A 17,691-nucleotide genomic window follows, 5' to 3' on the forward strand; every position below is an offset into this window, starting at 1 on the left:
CCTCTCCCGTCCAGTGCCAAGCAACGTGCCTTGTTCCGGAGTACTCAGAAAATGAACACACATTTCCTTTACTGTTTTTCAGAGTGCATCAGGTTCAGCAGGCCCTAGTGGCCGACTGATACCCCAGCATAAGCATGGACTTGCACCCTCTGACAGTCAGGGCTCATTATCACAAGAAACTGGCTCTATTTAAGCAGAAAAGGAACTTGTTCCGAAGGTAACCCATAGAATCTCCAGGAGGGTAGAGAACTAGGTTTAGAGGTTAGGTAGCCAAAAATATCTCTTAAAATGATGACACGGAGCTGGTCCGGTAAAGATACTTCTACTGCTGCCACTGTGTCCGGACTCTGGAGCAGACGCCCCTGGCCCCGGCGCTGGCCAAGGGGTGTTGCTGTCTGGAACAGCGGCCCCCAGGGCAGGGTCTGGGTCATGGGCCCAGGATGCAAAGATGATGTATCTGGCGTTTTAGCTCCCATGGTGGGGAGTGGGCTCTGCCTCACAGTGTAGCAGAGCCCCTAGCATGAAAGGGGTTCAGAAGGCAGTGTTCAAAAGGAATGAAAAGTGTCTGCTCTCCACTATAAACCACTACTTGAAAGCCAGAACACAGTGCAGAATGATGGCAGAACACCAAGGGAACACAGGATCACCTTCCATCCTTGTCTGAGTTGATTAGGTGTGCCGTGCAATTGTATTTTAGAGCCTGGACACATGCCGATTTTATGGCTATTCAAAATACGTATCTTTTTTAACTAAGAATTTCAATTCTGATCTTAGATAATGGTTTAAATTGTGGTTTAAATTTAACCCAGAGGTGGTCACAGAATGGAGGCACTTAATTTAAGTGATGATTGATTAATTACCTAGGGACTAATCACTAAGTAGAAAGAATAAGGATATTCATTATAAATCAACAAAAAGATGTATAATAGTTACATATTACATAAATATTACTAGGCTGAATTAGACATTGGCAGATTCACGTACAAGTGTCTGGGAGCTCAGCGTAAACTCCATAATCAGATTTAAGAGGTGCTGCTGAGGTCATGTGAGCCAGTGTCCACCACGACAAAGGCAGTCCGTCTCACAACATCCCTGAAGGGGGGCTCACCGTGCATCATTTTGAGTGTAGTGTGTTATGTTGTATGTTTCTGATACAGACTCTATTCATCTGTGAATCTAACCAAAAATAGCATTGATTTCTTTTGTATTGTTGGTTAATACTCAAGTGAACTAAAACTATTTTTTAAAACCCAAACTGTTGTTAAACTAGGACTTCCACTCCATGTCCTTGGGCAACTGATTTTAGAACCTAAATGAAGCCAACATCTATTCTTCTGTTTTTTAAAAAATAATTTATTTGGGGCGCCTGGGTGGCTTAGTCGGTTAAGCGTCCGACTTTCGCTTAGGTCATGATCTCGCGGTTAGTGTGTTCGAGCCCCGCGTCGGGCTCTGTGCTGACTGCCAGCTGACTGCCTGGAGCCTGTTACAGAGTCTGTGACTCCCTCTCTCTCTGACCCTCCCCTGCTCGCGCTGTCTCTCTCTCTCCTAGAAATAAATAAAAAAAAAATATTTAAAAAAAATAATAATTTATTTACTTTTAATTTACATCCAAGTTAGTTAAGCATATGGTGCAACAATGATTTCAGGAGTAGATTCCTTAATGCCCCTCACCCGTTTAGCGCATCGCCCTCCCCCACCCCCCAACCCCTCCAGCAACCCTCTGTTTGCTCTCTGTGTTTAAGAGTCTCTTACAACATCTATTCTTCTTAAATGGTCTTCGTTTCAGCCCTTGCCCTGGGCTCAGGGATATGAGATTTAATAGCGATTGCCGTTCAGGGGCACCCGGGTGACTCTGTCGGTAAAGCGTCCGACTTTGGCTCAGGTCATGATCTTGTGGTGTGTGAGTTCGAGTCCCACATGGGGCTCTGACAGCCTGGAGCCTGCTTTGGATTCTTTGTCCCTGTCTCTCTGCCCCTCCCCTGCTCACGCTCTGTCTCTCTTTCTCTTTCAAAAATAAATATTTAAAAAGTTTTTTAAAAATAGGGATTGTCATTCAGATGCACTAGTGCTCTGAGCTTTGCAACATCAGCAAACCTAATGTACAAATAGTCAAGTATACCTGAGTCATCCATAAACCTGTGCACCTGTCAGCCTCTGAGGCCAAGAGAATCCATGTTGGCTTCCACGCCTATGAACACTCTTTGGTTACAGCTGATCAATCCAGATATTAGGCCCCATCTTAGACCTCATTTCTGCATCTCCCCCACAAAGATTACTCCACACGCCATTTACAGAGATGTTCCAGAAGGATTGTGTAGATATAAAAAGGCGATGGCCTAGCTCTACTTTAATAGTCTAGGTTATCTGCAGTTCAGAGGAGGAGTAGGAGAAATTTCTGATACAACACAGAACTCTTCAGTGAAGTGAAAACCGTGACCCAATGCTTTTTTGAGTCTTGATTTTCATATAATGGTTTTACTATTGGGCTACGTACACACATCGTACATGAGTCAATATGAAAGTCAAAATTCTGTGGTAGGCATTTTAATACAGGCTTTAAAAATTATGACTAGCGATGTGCATACTACGCGTTTTAATTAAAATAACTTTGATAAATGCTTACCATTTTTAGAGAATGTATGATTTAACTTATTAAATTAAAAAAATTATTTTCTAAGTTTTTGCTAACTAAAATGGATTCTAAAACCAAAGAAAATCTGATTAAAATTAAAGTATTCTACTGGAGGGGCACCTGGGTGGCTCAGTCTGCTAAGCGTCTGACTCTTGATTTAGGCTCAGGTCACGATCTCCCAGCTTGTGAGTTGGAGCCCTGCATCAGGCTCTGCACTGACAGTTCAGAGCTGGCTTGGGATTCTCTCTCTGCTTCTGTCTCTACCCCTCTCCCTGCATACTCTCTCTCTTTCAAAATAAACAAACTTTTTTTAAGTGTTCTACTGGAATGTAGAATATTCAGAAAACCTAGCTTCTAAATTCTGAAGGGGAGAACACTCTTACTCTTCTTCTAAAGGAAAAAGGAAGAAATGTATTTGTATAGCAAATTCATTGCAGAGATGGATTCACGCTTAAAATATTTAAAATGCCAACTGGTGATGTAAAAAAAAATAGGAAACAGAGTTTATGATGTCACTGATATTTGCTAAGCCAAAGAAACAGCTGTGGGATAAATAAAGTATTAGTTTCATCATGAATGAAACCTTCAAGACACATGGAAGCTTTTCGCCATCTACTTGTGCAAGGCAAATAGGAGGGAGAGATCTAGCAGCCGAAGTGAGCTCTTATACCAAGCCTTCTAATTAACCAAGTCCTAATAACAGTAATTAAGATGGAAACAACATTTAAAAGCTATATAAAGACCTTTGAATTCTGCAGTTATTAGCTTGTTCGAGACTGATTTTTTAAAGGGGTTTAATGAGTCCTTCTTAAGCATTTACCACAATCATCTTGCTTTGTACCAAAAAAGCAAAAAGTGAAACGCAGCAAATTGTGAATTATCTTGACAGTGTCTAAAACATCGGCGAGTACACAGACAATAGACAGATTGTCTAATTATCCTGAAAATGAAGTTATTTATCCCTGAGAACGGTAGAAACACTTAACATTTCTTTTACAGACATAAAGGATTGGAACTGGCATGATTTTCTTTTTTTAAATGTGCATATCTTTCACTTTACAGCACAGAAACGAGGTAAAATAAGACTTGCTTGTGGTCACCAGAAGTGCACCGGAAGGTCAAAAGCTGCTGGGATGCAAGAACACACTGTCTTCAGATTCTTTTAAATTCAGAGTATTTACCGAGGACTTAGACTGTGAACTGAGCACACAATCCCAGTTAAAGCTCTCTCGGGGTGATCGTGCACATAAGCTTGTCATTAGAGACCACGGCAGTAAGCCTTTCTTTAATAAGCCATATCCACGTGAAATCTTGCTGAAAATACGACCTAACTGCCTTGAAATTTTAGCAAGCTCAATATGTCCTAGGTCACTTTTTTTATAATCTCGTCGGCTGTCAGAATTATAAGGCAACATGAGGTGCCTGGGTGGCTCAGTCACTTGAGTGTCCGACTTCGGCTCAGGTCATGATCTCACAGTTTGTGAGTTTGAGCCCCGCGTCAGGCTCTGTGCTGACAGCTTCCGATTCTGTGTCTCCCTGTCTCTGCCCCTCCCCTGCTAACGCTGTCTCTTTGTCTGTCTCTGCCTCAGAAATACACATTAAAAATAAAAGAATTAAAAGGCAAGATGTGTTTGCCCCTTACTACAAAGAGGAACAGTACAAATACCTGAAATAAAATAAAAATTGAGTGATTTTTATATTTAAGAACTTATTATAAAATGTGAAGTGGAAGGGTAACCATATGGAGGAGAGTCAAGCAGAGGAGTTTCTTCTGAGACAGTCCCCCAGAAAACCAGATTTGCTGACAAGTGCAATCTAGAATGGCACTCCAGGGTCATTTCCTTGAGATGGGCAAGGTGGAACCTTTGAGATACAAGTAACCCTTCTCTGTGTGGCCTGTACTAGTTTGATCTTCAGCCTCTCTGGAAACTTCCTGTGCTGATGATCAACAATGAAAGCACCCACTGGGTTTTCGAAGACACGAATGTTAAGTGGTTTGCTTTTTTTTTTTTTTTTGGAATTAATTGCATTTGGAATATTCTGAGTGGGTACTCTCTGGTACTACAAGCATCTGGTCATTTTCACATAGTGCTATTTCTGTAAAATCTACATTCTTTCCACATCAGAGTCTGCTTCCTTAAAGATAGCTGGACTACATCACACAGCGATGGCACATTAGTATCTTTTCCTGCTCGAGGCAATAGATTTGTTAAAACTAAAACATCTGCTAATGCTGTGTCAGGAATTTGTGCCAGGAGCAAGTGGATACTGAACAGCATCTCAAATATTACACTTTAAGATCTACTTGTATACAAAATACTATATAAATACTGTACTCCCGCGTTACTCGATGATGACTTCTCACCCGAAGAAACCAGACGGCGGTGGAGCAGTGAAGGAGCACTTTGGGAACTAGTCAAAGGGCAGACCGACGGCTCTGTTAAATGCAGCAAGATGCATCCGCCCAGGTGCCGTCTAGGGATCCCTGCACTTGTCCCCACCGCCCCCTCCCGCCCCCAGCCCCCCAGCTGCTTAAAGTCTTTCTTTTCGAGTCCCCTTCTCATCTCTTACTTTCCTCGTTCTCAGCTGGCCACTCCGTCCTCCAGCTGAGGCCACCAGGTGAAGTCCTTCGACTTCCGGCTCCCCTCCACAAGGTGTAAGACCAGGGGGGTTTTTCCTCCCAGGATAAGGATAAGGTCTCACTCTCCGATCCGAGGCCGGACCTGTCCCAAGTGCTGGTCACCTCGCTCCCTGACGGGAGCCGCCCAGCAGAATTCCGTGTGGCTCCCGGGCTCCAGCACACACCTGCCTCGCAGGCCTCGGGTCTCGTGATGTAGATTCCCCCTCACACACATGCTTCCCCCACTGTGTAGCTTTGGCACCACTCACTCGCGTCTCAAGCAGGGGGATGCAACAGATATGTGTTCAACTGAAGCTACTAACTTTTCAGCATGAGTTATTTTCAATAGCTTGAACCAGAACTTCGCTTGTCCCAGATTGTCTGCATAGCAGCATATGACACCTGCTCCATTTATTTTTTCAACCCATAGGTGACCCAAAAACGAGGAGTGAGAAATTTCCAGTGACTAAAGTTGCCAGATAAAATACAAGATGCTCCATCAAAACTGATTTTCAAGTAAACAATATATATATTAAGTATAAGTATGTCACATGGGGTATACTTACACTCTTAGTATAAGTAGTGCATGGGGCATACTTATACTAAAAACAATGATTCATTGTTTATCTGAAATTCACGTTTAACTGGGCAGCCTGTATTTTTATTTGCTAAGTCTGACAACTCTACCAGTGACTCCTTAAAAATTCTCAGAGGACTCAAGGGAATGCTTTCGAGCACCTGGAGATTTGTGTCCCGACTCTGCACACTTCTCAGTTGGGCAGATTTCATGTCTGTGAATGCAGCTGGGTTTCTTTCCGAACATCTCAGTAACACGCTTTAGCAAATGCTGTTCACTATGTAAAATTTTCATTTATTTTGCTAATTTATAGAATTTCTTTCTAATCTCTATTAATGATATACACAGAGAGAATACCGTAGCGCTGCTCAAAATCTCTTACAAAGCTGATATTTACATTATCACTATGCCTGAGTCAAGTCCTGTCTACATGTGTTAGTAATTCAGTGTTTTTTTTTTTTTTTTTTATAATTTCGTATTTTCAGTTAGACCAGCAAAAGACAATACTGAAAATACCTAAGTCATTTTGGGGTTTCTGTCCTTCACTAATCAGGTGCAGTGAGACAGACTGTCCTCACTAAGGGCTGGGGAGCAGCGGCCGGGCGTGGGGGAGGGGGAGCCTGTGACCTAACCGCAGTGTCTTTGTGCGAGAAGCCTTCCCCAGCTGGGCAGCACCGTAAACCCAAGCCCTGAGGCTTCGCGTGAATGGGCTGGGAGGCGGACAGAGTTGCCTCTTTCAGCATCCTGTAAATCTTGGAGGCTTGAGATCTTGGTGAACAGAACTCCTCGCAGGTCGCTAAAAGACATACGTGCCTCTAAGGAAGGGAAAGGCAGGTGTCTTCTGCAAAGGAGTAAGTAGTGCCATTTTCGAGGACTAACGGCTGTGTGTGTTGACCCGAGGTGATGGCGCAATGGAAGTCACACGAACAGCCTGTTCCAGTCCTGGGAGTTTCCTCTGTGAATGTGTTCCTCTCTCAGGGCTCTTGACAGCGGCTGCTCCTAACTTAGGACATTCCCGCCCCGTGAAAGAAAGCATCAGGGAGGGACGAACAGCTCCCTAAGTGGAGGGACACGGAGTGTGCCGTCCTCCAAGGAGCGTCTAGACTGATCTCAGATTGAACTTGGAGGGAGAGAGAGACTGAGTCCGCCGAGGCCCCCGGCTGTCACAGGCCGGGAGTGAATTGCGGCGTCTATCCCGACACAGGCTCAGCACCTGCTTTCCACCATACTGGCCGCTCGTTAGGGACGGCCGTCAGGCTGCCGGCACCGCGCGCTGCGGGCGTGCAGAACAAAGCCTGGATGCCTGCCCAGGCCCGCGCTCCCGGCGACACGCGCAGTTTACGGCCGCGTTCCAAGCGCGCCGGGGCGAGCCGCCCCACTCTCCTCGGTGGTGCGGGGAGAGGGATGGAACTGTTCGGAGACCCTGACGGCACGGGGCGGCCACCTGCCTGTGCAGAGCGGGGCAAGGCTCGGCGACACGTTCATGAAACTTGACCTGGAGCCGGCGCCCCTGCGAGGTCGCCGCTGAAATATTCATCAGGCGTGTTACCGGACCTCGGCTCGGGGGCGGGGCAGGAGCGGCCCGCACCCGCACCCGCACCTGCGGAGAAGGCGCTCACGGCCGCGCCCCCGGCCCCCGCCGGCGCCACCTGCCCGCGGACGCGCGATGCTGTCCGAAGTGAGGACTTGCCCGCAGCTGCGGGGGGCGCGGCGCGCCGGCCCCTCCGGGACGGGGGCGCGGGTGACCCGCCGCCCGCGGCCCCGCACGGCCCCCGGGGAGCCCCAGGACCCCGGGCAGCCGCTCGCGGGGCCCAGGCTGCCCTCGGCGTCCCCCCTCCCATGCCGGCCTCCGCGGGGGGTGCCTCCTCCAGAGCCGTCGCTCGGTCGCTAGGTGACCCGCGCCTGGGCCGACACACAAACGGCCTCCCGCGGGGCCCCGCGGCCCACCCCCCGGGTGCTGATTCCGGGGGGCAGGTCTGGGGGAAGGATCTCGGTCCCGCCGCCCCCCGAAACCCCTGCACCGAGGCCGGGCGCGCTTCCCCTCTCTGGCCAGGAGCCTACCTTGCCGGTCCCCCCCGCACGGGGCCGCGTCCCCGTCACCGCGTCTCCTCCCCAAGGGCGTTCGCCCCTCGCCCCCGCGCCCCTGCGGGGCCAGCCCCAGGCGCGGCGACTCACCGGGCCCGCGGCGGCGGCGGCGGCGGCGGCGGCGGCGGCGGCGGGACGCTCAGCAGGTCGGGGCGCGCGGCGGCCGGGTCTCCATCCCCGCGCTCGGCGGCGGCGCCCCCCGCGCTCCGTGCGTCCCCCGCGCCGCGGCTGCACCGGGAGGCCGCGGCTGCCGCACTGGCTGCGGGCGCGGGCGGGGCGGGGGCGGGCCCGGAATCTGGGTCGCGGGGAGCAGAGCCCGCCGGGAGGCGCCCGGGCGGCCGGCTGCGGGGAGGCGACCGAGAGCCGCGCGCGGAGGGCGCGCGGAGGTTTCCCGGGGACCGCGACGCGGGCGGCCACTGAGCATGCCCAGTCCTCGGGCGGGGGCGGGGGCGGGGCGGGGGCGCGGGCGGGGCGGGGGAGGGCCGCGCGGGGGGCCGGGGAGGGCGGCGGCCCCGGGGGCCCGGGTCAGTGGCTCGGGGCCTATTCGCTGCAGGCGCGCGGACCTGGGAACCTGTCGGAGCGAGGTGCGCTCGCCGCTCCCTCCCCAGAGAATTGTCCAGAAGTCAAAGTTTGCTGTCGGCCCAGCTCCCGCCCCGCGGCCTCCCCCAGGGATTCCAGCAGTCCAGCCCCCCCCCCCCCCACGGCTTCCTGTGCCCGGTGGGGGGGGGGGCAGCGCCCTCCTTTCCCGACTCCCGGACCGGTCGAGTCAAGTTCTCTCAGGCCCGCTCTTTCACTGGATGTAATGGGGAGATCGAGTCCGCCCTCCCGGGTCACATACCTGCATTTCAACCAGGGCTCCGAAACACTAGCCTCGCCCCGGGGTTCATCGTTCTGGGTGGATGGCCCACCCCGAGGTCTGGGGTCTTTGGGGACCATCGCTCAATCGCGCCGTAGCAGTGGCCCAGGACTGCTCCGAACCTCACGCCTTTCTTTGGGAAAGTACTCGGTGTTTAGTCAAGAATGTTTCCTTCCTATCTCAGCAGAAGCTGCTTGCGTTAGAGGCAGCGAAGGTCAGGGGAAGAGGATGCGCTTCGAGGTGGGCCTTGGTGTCGCTGTCATTTCCCACCCCGGTTCCCTAGACGTTGGGCACCTCCGTGACCTGTGGGTGCTCATCCCGATTCCCCGGACTCTGGGAGGATTCGGTGAGGCAATGCCGTCGAACGAAGCACCGGGTACGTGGTAGCTGTGCCCTGAACAAAAGCCCCTACAGTGCCCATGTCCACTCTTCTGTTTTCATGAAACGTGGGCTTGGCGCTAATCTTCAAAGGGTGAACATGTGTGCTGTTACCTTGAATCGGAATGACTTCAAACGCTGAGTAACCTTAAACTTCGATCTTTCCAACTTTTTGTTACATAACATTAGCCACCATACCTTGTCATTTGACTCTTCAGTTTCTTTGTACTTCTTGAAGAAACCTCTAGAAAAAAGCTAGACCAAGGCCATGTACAGCTGGGATGTGCTTTGGGTAGGATTACCTACATACGAACTCCACTCCATTGTTTAATTGACTTGCAGTCTCCTGTGGTCCTTGTTTCACAACTATTGCACAGAACAAGGTATGCCTGTATGAAAGGAAATTATAGTCTGGTGCAGGAAGATAGGCGGTAAACCCTCCAACAGTAAATAATCGCTGAGGAACAGGTCAGGTATATTTTTGCCTTTGTGTTATTCATCAAATTAATGTATGCGGCCTTGACTCATCCTTCCAAAACTATCAATAAAAATATTAATGCTGGCCCTAGGCTGACCAGATTATATGGACATGGCTCCCTGCCTGCTCGCTGTTGAACCAATGGTTTTTACGCCTTTCATTTGACTCCCTCAGCTAAAACCATCCTAATCCCAACCCATTCTAGGTAGGTAGGTACCTGCAATCCCATATGATGAATGGAAGACGATGAGGGGAAGGCCAGAGAGTTTAATCCCCACACCAAACTATAGCCTTTCTCTGACTTCAAGGAACTTTCTTTCCCATGGCTGGATCCAACCTGAATTCCCATATCTCCGGAATCTCAATCATCTCTCCCAGGATCACACACCACTCCCAGTCCCTCCGCCCTCTCACGACCTTTGGCCTCTATTTATGTGAGTAGTTCTTTTCTGTTGCCCATCATTTGATGGTTTAGATCTACCTACTCTCCGAAAGACTCAAGCTTTTCTCGCTGATTCTCTTATTATCTGAGTGTGAGACAGACTTGGATCCACCTAGAACCAACTTTTCCAAAGCTTATGTGTGTATATGTGTTCCATGGCAGTTAGTGACACCCTTGTCACTGTTCAACCCTTAGCTGCAGGGCAGGATCTCATTCATCCTTATATGGCCACACTTGGCCAATGACCATAATACAATAGATCGTCAAGATAAGATTGTGGAATGGATAAATGAATGCATACAGGTTCTCAACTCTTCTTGCTTCCTCAGACTATAGTTCTTTTCTAATTACTCATCCTGCTAAGGCTAGGGTTTGGCTCAATTTCATCTTTTCTACGCTACTAATTTCCCTCCTGCCACAAATGCACAGATTTCTACACTTCAGGGTCCACAGAGCATTCTAGAGAAAATCTTAGCCATAGCTTGTTACAAATTGGTGTGTTTTAACTAAAGCCACAACCTGTTCTCTACAAAACAGTATCACTCTTGCTTCCTCCAATCCGCAGCAACTGTCTTTAAAATTGTTTCTCTTTTCCAACTACCCCGCCTACCGTGTTTTAAACAATGTACCTCTGGCTCTCCCCATTGCACCAGCAAAGGGAGACCACCAAGGGTCATTAGCTCATTTTGATAAATGTGTCCTCCACCCCGTCTCTTTCCTCTTCTATCTCAGCAGAGTAGATATTACCTTTATTCTCAGGTGCTAGTCTATTCCTGTAGACTGTTTTCTTCCATCTTTAGTCCCTCTCTTCTGGCCATCACCGACGTTCTCTCTCTTATCTCTCTCAACCACCTTCTATCTTCTAATTAAACATACTCAGAGTTTGTTAGGAGACCTGATTTGACATCAGTGTGCCCTTGGAGGATGTCTAAAAATGACGGTCTGGTATAATGCGCTTAGGGCTTCTTTAAAGAAAACTCCTTGGCTCTTTCCCATCTCCAGGCTTTTCTTTTGTGCCTCATCATGGCCACAGTTACAACTGCCAAGTTTGTAAGTACACAGAGATGTGTGACCTCATGCTCTGCTAACTGAAAAAGCTTTTCTAAATATCTCCATCATCAGACATGTTTGAGTACTAACTAGGTGCTGTTGAAGGAAAACTACTCTGATACGCAGCTTTGTCACAGGCAAATAAAGCATTTCTCATCAGTTGATCAACGCTGGAATGCTCAGCTAATAGACAATGTAATAGGGTGACATATAGAGAGGTGTATAGGGTTTCAGGTGACAGCCTGTTGGAGACTGGTGCATCTTTGGATTAATCCAGGAAGTCCTCACAGGCTTCCAAACAGGTGAGGATTCCTGCCCAGGTGGATTGGGAGCAATTAATTGTTGAAATGAAGGAAGCAAAGTGTTTGGTGACATTTGCTACATCAATGCTACATCACGTGAAAGCCCCAGCCTGGAAATTCAGGGATGTAGGCTTCATTGTTTCAATTTTCTCTCTGAAGTGAGGATGGCAGTGAGAGCGTCTACCCCTTAGTGTTGCTGCCAGGATTAAATGAATGATTTGTGAAGTGCTTAGCATGGTGGCTGGCCCACTGTGCTCAATAAACATTAGTCCTGACTCTAGCTGCATTTTTTTTTGATATAAATTGTATTTAACAGATTACCATGAGATCGATGGAGGTGGTAGTTGAAGGAACTGAGATCATCTGATGTAAACATTTAGACATAATGAGTGCAGAGGATCCACAGAGGAGGAAATGGTACCACCAAAGCCTGCCCTACTTACAGCAGGGGAGCTGAGGAGGAAGGGGGTGCTGTGCTCCGTCATCTACGGGATTCCACATTCAGCTCATTACAGGTGATGCAGAGTCTGGGTCTTTTCCAGGCAGGTGGGTGCGCCGCCTTGCTCAGGAGATCTCTCACTGAACATCATCCTTAGGAATTTATTTGAATAAAAACCTCCCCACCCAGAGGTTTCTATCTTTAGCAAGGGTTCTATTAAGCAACGGGCAAGTGGGAGTTTCCTGCCTGGATCGTTTTGTGGGTGGGGTGGAAGTCATGGCCCATTTATTTATTTTTAATCTAGCTCTGGTCTTAAGTGTCGTGACTTGAAGAATTGGGAGTAGAAGATGTATGTGTTGTGTATATTGGCTTCATAATGAAATCAGAAAGGCAAACCTCTGGGCTTAAAAAGTATTAGGCCTTGTTTCCTTTTGCCTAATTGTTTTGTAAAGTTTAGAAATCGATATAAGGCCACTCTGTCTTCCAACAGTATGGATTTTATAAGCCTGTGGAGTTCTGGGTACCAAACTGAAGTGGCAGCTGGACCTGGTATGCCTATTAGTATCTATGTTGATAAAATTGTGCCTGGGATTATATGAGAGTTAATCATCATGCTAGAGAATGCTTGAAACCAAATACACTAAGGCTCTTAGACATGCTGGCCCTGCCGTGTTAGTAGTTCTCAAAATATGAGATAGAGAGGGCTTTCCAGGGGCCTAAACACTGGTCCAAAATACAACACATTTAATGGTCATTTATTGAGCACCTAGTGTATATGATGTGCTAGATACTGGGGAGACAAAGATTGATAAAACACCATCTATGATCTTGAGGAACTCCTATTCAAAAAGAGGTATAAACACATGTGCACATGTACACACACACACACACACACACACACACACACACACACACAATGTGGGCTTTTTCTCCAGGTTGTCTCTAATGTAGGGTTAGATCTCTACTAAACCTCCTTCTCTTGCCCTTCAGTCACCCCGTCAGACTCCTCTGGGCCTGGTTTTTGTTTAAGATGTCATTGCCCCATGACAATCCAGGCCCCAAATATCTGTGAAACCTGGTGCTCAGTCTTGTCAGCCAAGTCCGAGGGAGTATAATTAATCTCCAAAAAGTGGCTGACCTTGCAGGAATCCAAGAGCAAGAAACTGATGTCAGATAACAAGGCACACATTGGAATTTTTTTGTGACTGACACACGTATGATGTTCCTACTTGGAAATTTTAATGGGCCCAACCTGCAATGGCATTTTCTTTTTTTTTCTTAATGTTTTATTTATTTCTGACAGAGAGAGAGAGACAATGTGAGCAGGGGAGGGTCAGAGAGAGAGGGAGACACAGAATCCGAAGACAGACTCCAGGCTCTGAGCTAGCTGTCAGCACAGAGCCCGACGTGGGGCTCAAACCCATGAACCATGAGATCATGACCTGATCTGAAGTTGGATGCTTAACCGGCTGAGCCACCCAGGCACCTCTGCAATGGCTTTTCCTGATGGGCAGCTCAAGCTGGGGCATTGACATTTGATATGTGGCAGCTCCTAGGCTAGAATATATTTAAGGAGCAAGTTAACATTTTTGAAGGTTTGTTTTTGTTTTTGTTTTATTGGAGGACAGTCAAGTTTAGTGGATGGGAGAAAATTTGGGCTTCTATTGGTCCATGAAAATCAAGCTGTGATTCAGATTAAGAAGTTGTGTAATTTCTTCCTGAAAACTGATGCTGCTTAGGCTGCAGTGAAACCGTCTGGTGAAACTCTTGAAAGATAAGTTATCTGTCTGGATGCCAAGATAAACTTCAAGGACAATTGAAAACACCTGCAAAAACACAGATTTTCCCGTGGACAACAGATAAGAAAAGGCATCTATTGAAAATGACATGACCTAAAATACCTAAAAGTAAATGAGAATATCCTTTGTTCTATGGATGCTGCTGGGCTAGACATGGCTCTCTATGACATCATTTCCCTTATTGGTCAAAGCCTAGCCAACTTCTTGGATCTCAGTAGGTGGTATAGAGGAGTTGCAAGTGTATGAAACTTTTAAATTGCTCATTGCTGATCCTGGGGTTGGAATCCTGTTCATCAGTGTTTTAGGTGGGACAGTGAAATTAGCTGTATTGTTTATGCCATTTTCAAAGACCGCTGAGAACCAGAACCCATGGCTCCGGTTGAAGGAATCTACGTTCAGGGGTCTCAGCATATATACAGCAGTACCCAACTCTGCTGCTTCTAGTGTTAACTTGGGGGACAAAGTCAAGGAGGATGGAGCCAGAATTTTTCCAAAGGATATAGGAGTGCTGACTCATCGGGGCACAGGTACCCCAATGTTTATAGCAGAGCTTTCCACAATAGCCAAATAATGGAAAGATCTCACATGTCCATCAACTGATGGATGGATAGAGAAGATATGGTTACGTACACAATGGAATACTACTTGGCAATGAGAAAGAATGAAATCTGGCCTTTTGCAACAGCGTGGATGGAAGTGGAGGGTGTTATTCTAAGTGAAATAAGTCAGTCAGAGAAAGATGTCATATGTTTTCACTCATATGTGGGATTTGAGAAACTTAGCAGAAGACCCTGGGGGAAGGGGAGGGAAAAAATATAATCACAAAGAGAGAGGGAGGCAAATCATAAGAGATTATTAAATACAAAGAACAAGAAGGGTGAAAGGGAGTGGGGGAGTAGGGGGCGGGGAAAATGGGGGATGGGCACTGAGGAGGGCACTTATTAGGATGAGCACTGGGTGTTTTATGTAAGCGATGAATCATGGGAATCTGCTCCTAAAGCCAAGAGCTCATTGTATGCACTGTATGTTAGCTAACTTGACAATAAATTACATATTTTTTAAAAAGGCCAGAATGCAAAGAAATGGCTCCTTCTTTCTTTCTTTCTTTCTCTTTCTTTCTTTCTTTCTTTCTTTCTTTCTTTCTTTCTTTCTTTCCTTCCTTCCTTCCTTCCTTTCTTTCTTTTTCTCTTTCTTTCCTTCCTTCCTTCCTTCCTTCCTTCCTTCCTTCCTTCCTTCCTTCCTTCCTTTCTTTCTCTTTCTTTCTTTCTTTCTTTCTTTCTTTCTTTCTTTCTTTCTTTCTTTCTTTCTTTCTTTCTTTCTTTCTATCGATTTGAGAGAGAGAGAGAGAGAGCACGAGTGAAGAGGGCCAGGGAGAGGAGGAAAGAATCCCAAGCAGGCTCTGCACTGCCAGCACACAGCCTGATGTGGGGCTGGATCTAATGAACTATGAGATCATGACCTGAGCCAAAACCAAGAGTCAGACCCTTAACCAACTGAGCCACCCAGGCGCCCCTGACTCCTTGTTTCTATTTCACTGGGGATTGAAGTCTCAGGTCCTAGATAAGAGACAGTTCTTATCACTAGAGGGAAAATAGTTTTCCATTAAAAACAACAACAACTGAGTGAGGATCAGGAGGCATACGGAGAATCTTAATTTTGTACTTATGTCAGTACTTAGTTTCACATACAGTTTTCATTAAAATAATTTTGTCGTATTATGGTAGAACTACCTGTGAACAGCATTTCCCTGACTTTTGTGAGTAACCTATGTGGATACAGTGAAAATTTTTGAATTAGGACCTAGTTTAGTTCAAAGAATTCTGTTGCACGCATAGTGTAGGATAATAATTAAAAGACAGAGATAAAAAAGTCTCCGGCAAAATTACACTTAAAACAGATGGCTTGGTCATGCTAAAACTATTGAATGGATAAAGTGGAAACATGATAGTACATATTACACCACATAGTGTTGTTGCGAGTTTCTCATTTCCCCATGTACTGTGAATTTATGGGGTTCTTTTATTCAAAACTATTTTCCAATAAAAGTTACACGTTTACCTGACATAATGTACTGTCCTATTTGCCTTAACCTTGAATATACTGTTTATTTCACAATCAACATCAAACCTAAAGGCGTGTGTGTGTGTGTGTGTGTGTGTGTGTAGCTGAAGTTTTCATTTTTATTTAGTAACTGAATAATTCTGATTCTTCTCAAAATCAATGTAATTCATTCATCTTCAAGAGAGACAACACTGAAGATCAAGTTTGTTAGACTTGTTCGTGCTTCAAATTTATGTTTTCTTCAGAATCGACCAGCTTGTTGCTGAAAGAGAGAATAGTTACTTATGTGGTAGAGAAGAATTTGAGTTAGGTTTTAAGGGTTGGGGACATCTTTAAAATCTGTTCACTAATTTAAATCCTATATTATGTAATCTATTAGCAAAAAATTCTGTAGTGAAATGCAAAAAAAGTAATTTTTGTGACTATGTGTTTATTTCATGTCGAGCGCAACATATCTCCACCCCAGCCCCCATTTTGGAAGTATGAGTAGGTCATGTACTTTGAATAAATAAGGGATGGATGCAGAGAGAAGTGGATGTATGGGTGGATAGATGGAAGGAAGGAGGAAGGTATGGATAAACGAATAACATGGACAAGGCATTTATCCAGAATTTTCTGAGACCCTTCAGATTTTCAAATATTTTCTCTCAGGGCGCCTGGTGGCTCAGTCACTTCAGCATCCAACTTCAGCTCAGGTCATGATCTGTGGTTCGTGGGCCCGAGCCCTATGTTGGGCTCTGTGCTGACAGCTCAGAGCCTGGAGCCTGCTTCAGATTCTGTGTCTCCCTCTCTCTCTGCCCCTCCTCTGCTTGTGCACATGCGCACACATGCTCTCTCTCTCTCTCTCTCTCTCAAAAGTAAACAGACATTAAAAAAAGATTTTCTCGCATGGTCAGGTTCTGTTTCAGATGATGAATTTCAATCTTTGGTTCAGAAGATGTGTTACCATATACATGGAGAAATTTCTCTAATTTATTTATTTTTTATTTTTTAAAAATATCTTTATTTTTTTTGAAAGACAAAGACAGAGATCAAGTGGGGGAGGGGCAGAGAGAGAGGGAGACACAGAATCTGAAGCAGGCTCCAGGCTCTGAGCTGTCAGCACAGAGCTCGATGCGGGGCTGGAACCCATGGACGTGAGATCACGACCTGAGCTGAAGTAGGATGCTCAACCAACTGAGCCACCCACATGCCCCTTTCTCTTACTAATTTAATATGCAAAGTAAAAAAAAATTACCATGACATCCTGTATTTATGCTGATTTATTGAGTGCTATGTGCTAGGTTCTGGTGGACAATGGGGATGTGAAGGTAAATAATGTGGAGACCAGCCTCAAGAATAATAGCAGTTGAGTTGCAAAAACAGAGAAACAGAAAAATTGACGGGGTGGATGGAGAGATGGACAGGTGCTGCGGGAGTCCACCGGAAGGAGTGTCTGAGTCTGTGTCTTTCGTGTGCCCAGCAAGTCCCTACACACAGCCAAGCTTTCCCATCACAGAGCGTGTCTCCTCGGAGCTCAGGCGCATGTCGTGACAGCAGCCTGTGACTCATGCGGTGTGGGGATGCAGCTCCTGGTTTTTACACGTGTTAGTCACAGTACAGAGCAGCCTGCGGTGATGTGCCTCTCAAAGTTTGACTTTCCAGCTCTTGAAATTCCGCGTAACAGCCGGGCTTAGGGTACCTGCTCTTTTATGATCACAGGAAGGGCTTTTCTTCTGTGAGGCAGCTCTGAAATTCAAAAACATTATGTATCAATTCACAATTAACTTCCTTCACTAAGACAGCAAGCGTTTCTGGAGGGCCTGCTATAAATGAGACACATTTCTCCGGAGATGCCGCGTAGTTAGGCCCTAGAAATTAGCTGTAGCCGCGGGAAGGTAATAATAACACCTGGAGATAAAAAACGTAATAAACCCGACATTTCCAGACCACTCTCACGAGGTACCAGGCGACGCTGTAAGCACTTTACCTA

General features: G+C 46.7%; 3 protein-coding genes across 5 annotated transcripts in view; 1 reads left to right on the top strand and 2 right to left on the bottom strand.

The window, feature by feature from the left end:
* The window catches only part of ELMOD1 (ELMO domain containing 1), a 64,600-nt gene extending 56,578 nt beyond the window's left edge, over positions 1 to 8,022 (bottom strand). Inside the window, exon 1 of one of the 3 annotated variants that reach the window (XM_039222825.1) lies at positions 8,005 to 8,022. The gene's annotated coding sequence lies outside the window, so the exon portion shown is untranslated. Of the gene's footprint in view, positions 1 to 7,890; positions 7,958 to 8,004 lie in introns of those variants that run through there. The other 2 variants (XM_039222824.1, XM_039222826.1) reach the window with 2 other exon arrangements.
* ALKBH8 (alkB homolog 8, tRNA methyltransferase) overlaps positions 1 to 17,691 on the top strand; it is a gene marked incomplete at its 3' end in the record, with an annotated part of 88,033 nt that overhangs the window by 5,969 nt on the left and 64,373 nt on the right. Inside the window, exon 3 of the mRNA XM_039222831.1 lies at positions 8,955 to 9,146. The remainder of the gene's footprint in view (positions 1 to 8,954; positions 9,147 to 17,691) is intronic.
* On the bottom strand, positions 7,311 to 7,670 carry LOC120224566 (skin secretory protein xP2-like). Its single transcript, XM_039222830.1, has one exon. The coding sequence runs from the start codon at positions 7,668 to 7,670 to the stop codon at positions 7,311 to 7,313; it is 360 nt and encodes a 119-aa protein (XP_039078761.1).

This window comes from Hyaena hyaena, unplaced genomic scaffold (assembly GCF_003009895.1).
Source record: "Hyaena hyaena isolate Hyena2069 unplaced genomic scaffold, ASM300989v1 scaffold_1190, whole genome shotgun sequence".
In the NCBI taxonomy this organism is placed as follows: domain Eukaryota; kingdom Metazoa; phylum Chordata; class Mammalia; order Carnivora; family Hyaenidae; genus Hyaena; species Hyaena hyaena.

Bases quoted from the DNA above. Each gene is read 5' to 3' on its own strand.
- LOC120224566 (XM_039222830.1), bottom strand. From the start codon at position 7,670: ATGGGAGGGGGGACGCCGAGGGCAGCCTGGGCCCCGCGAGCGGCTGCC.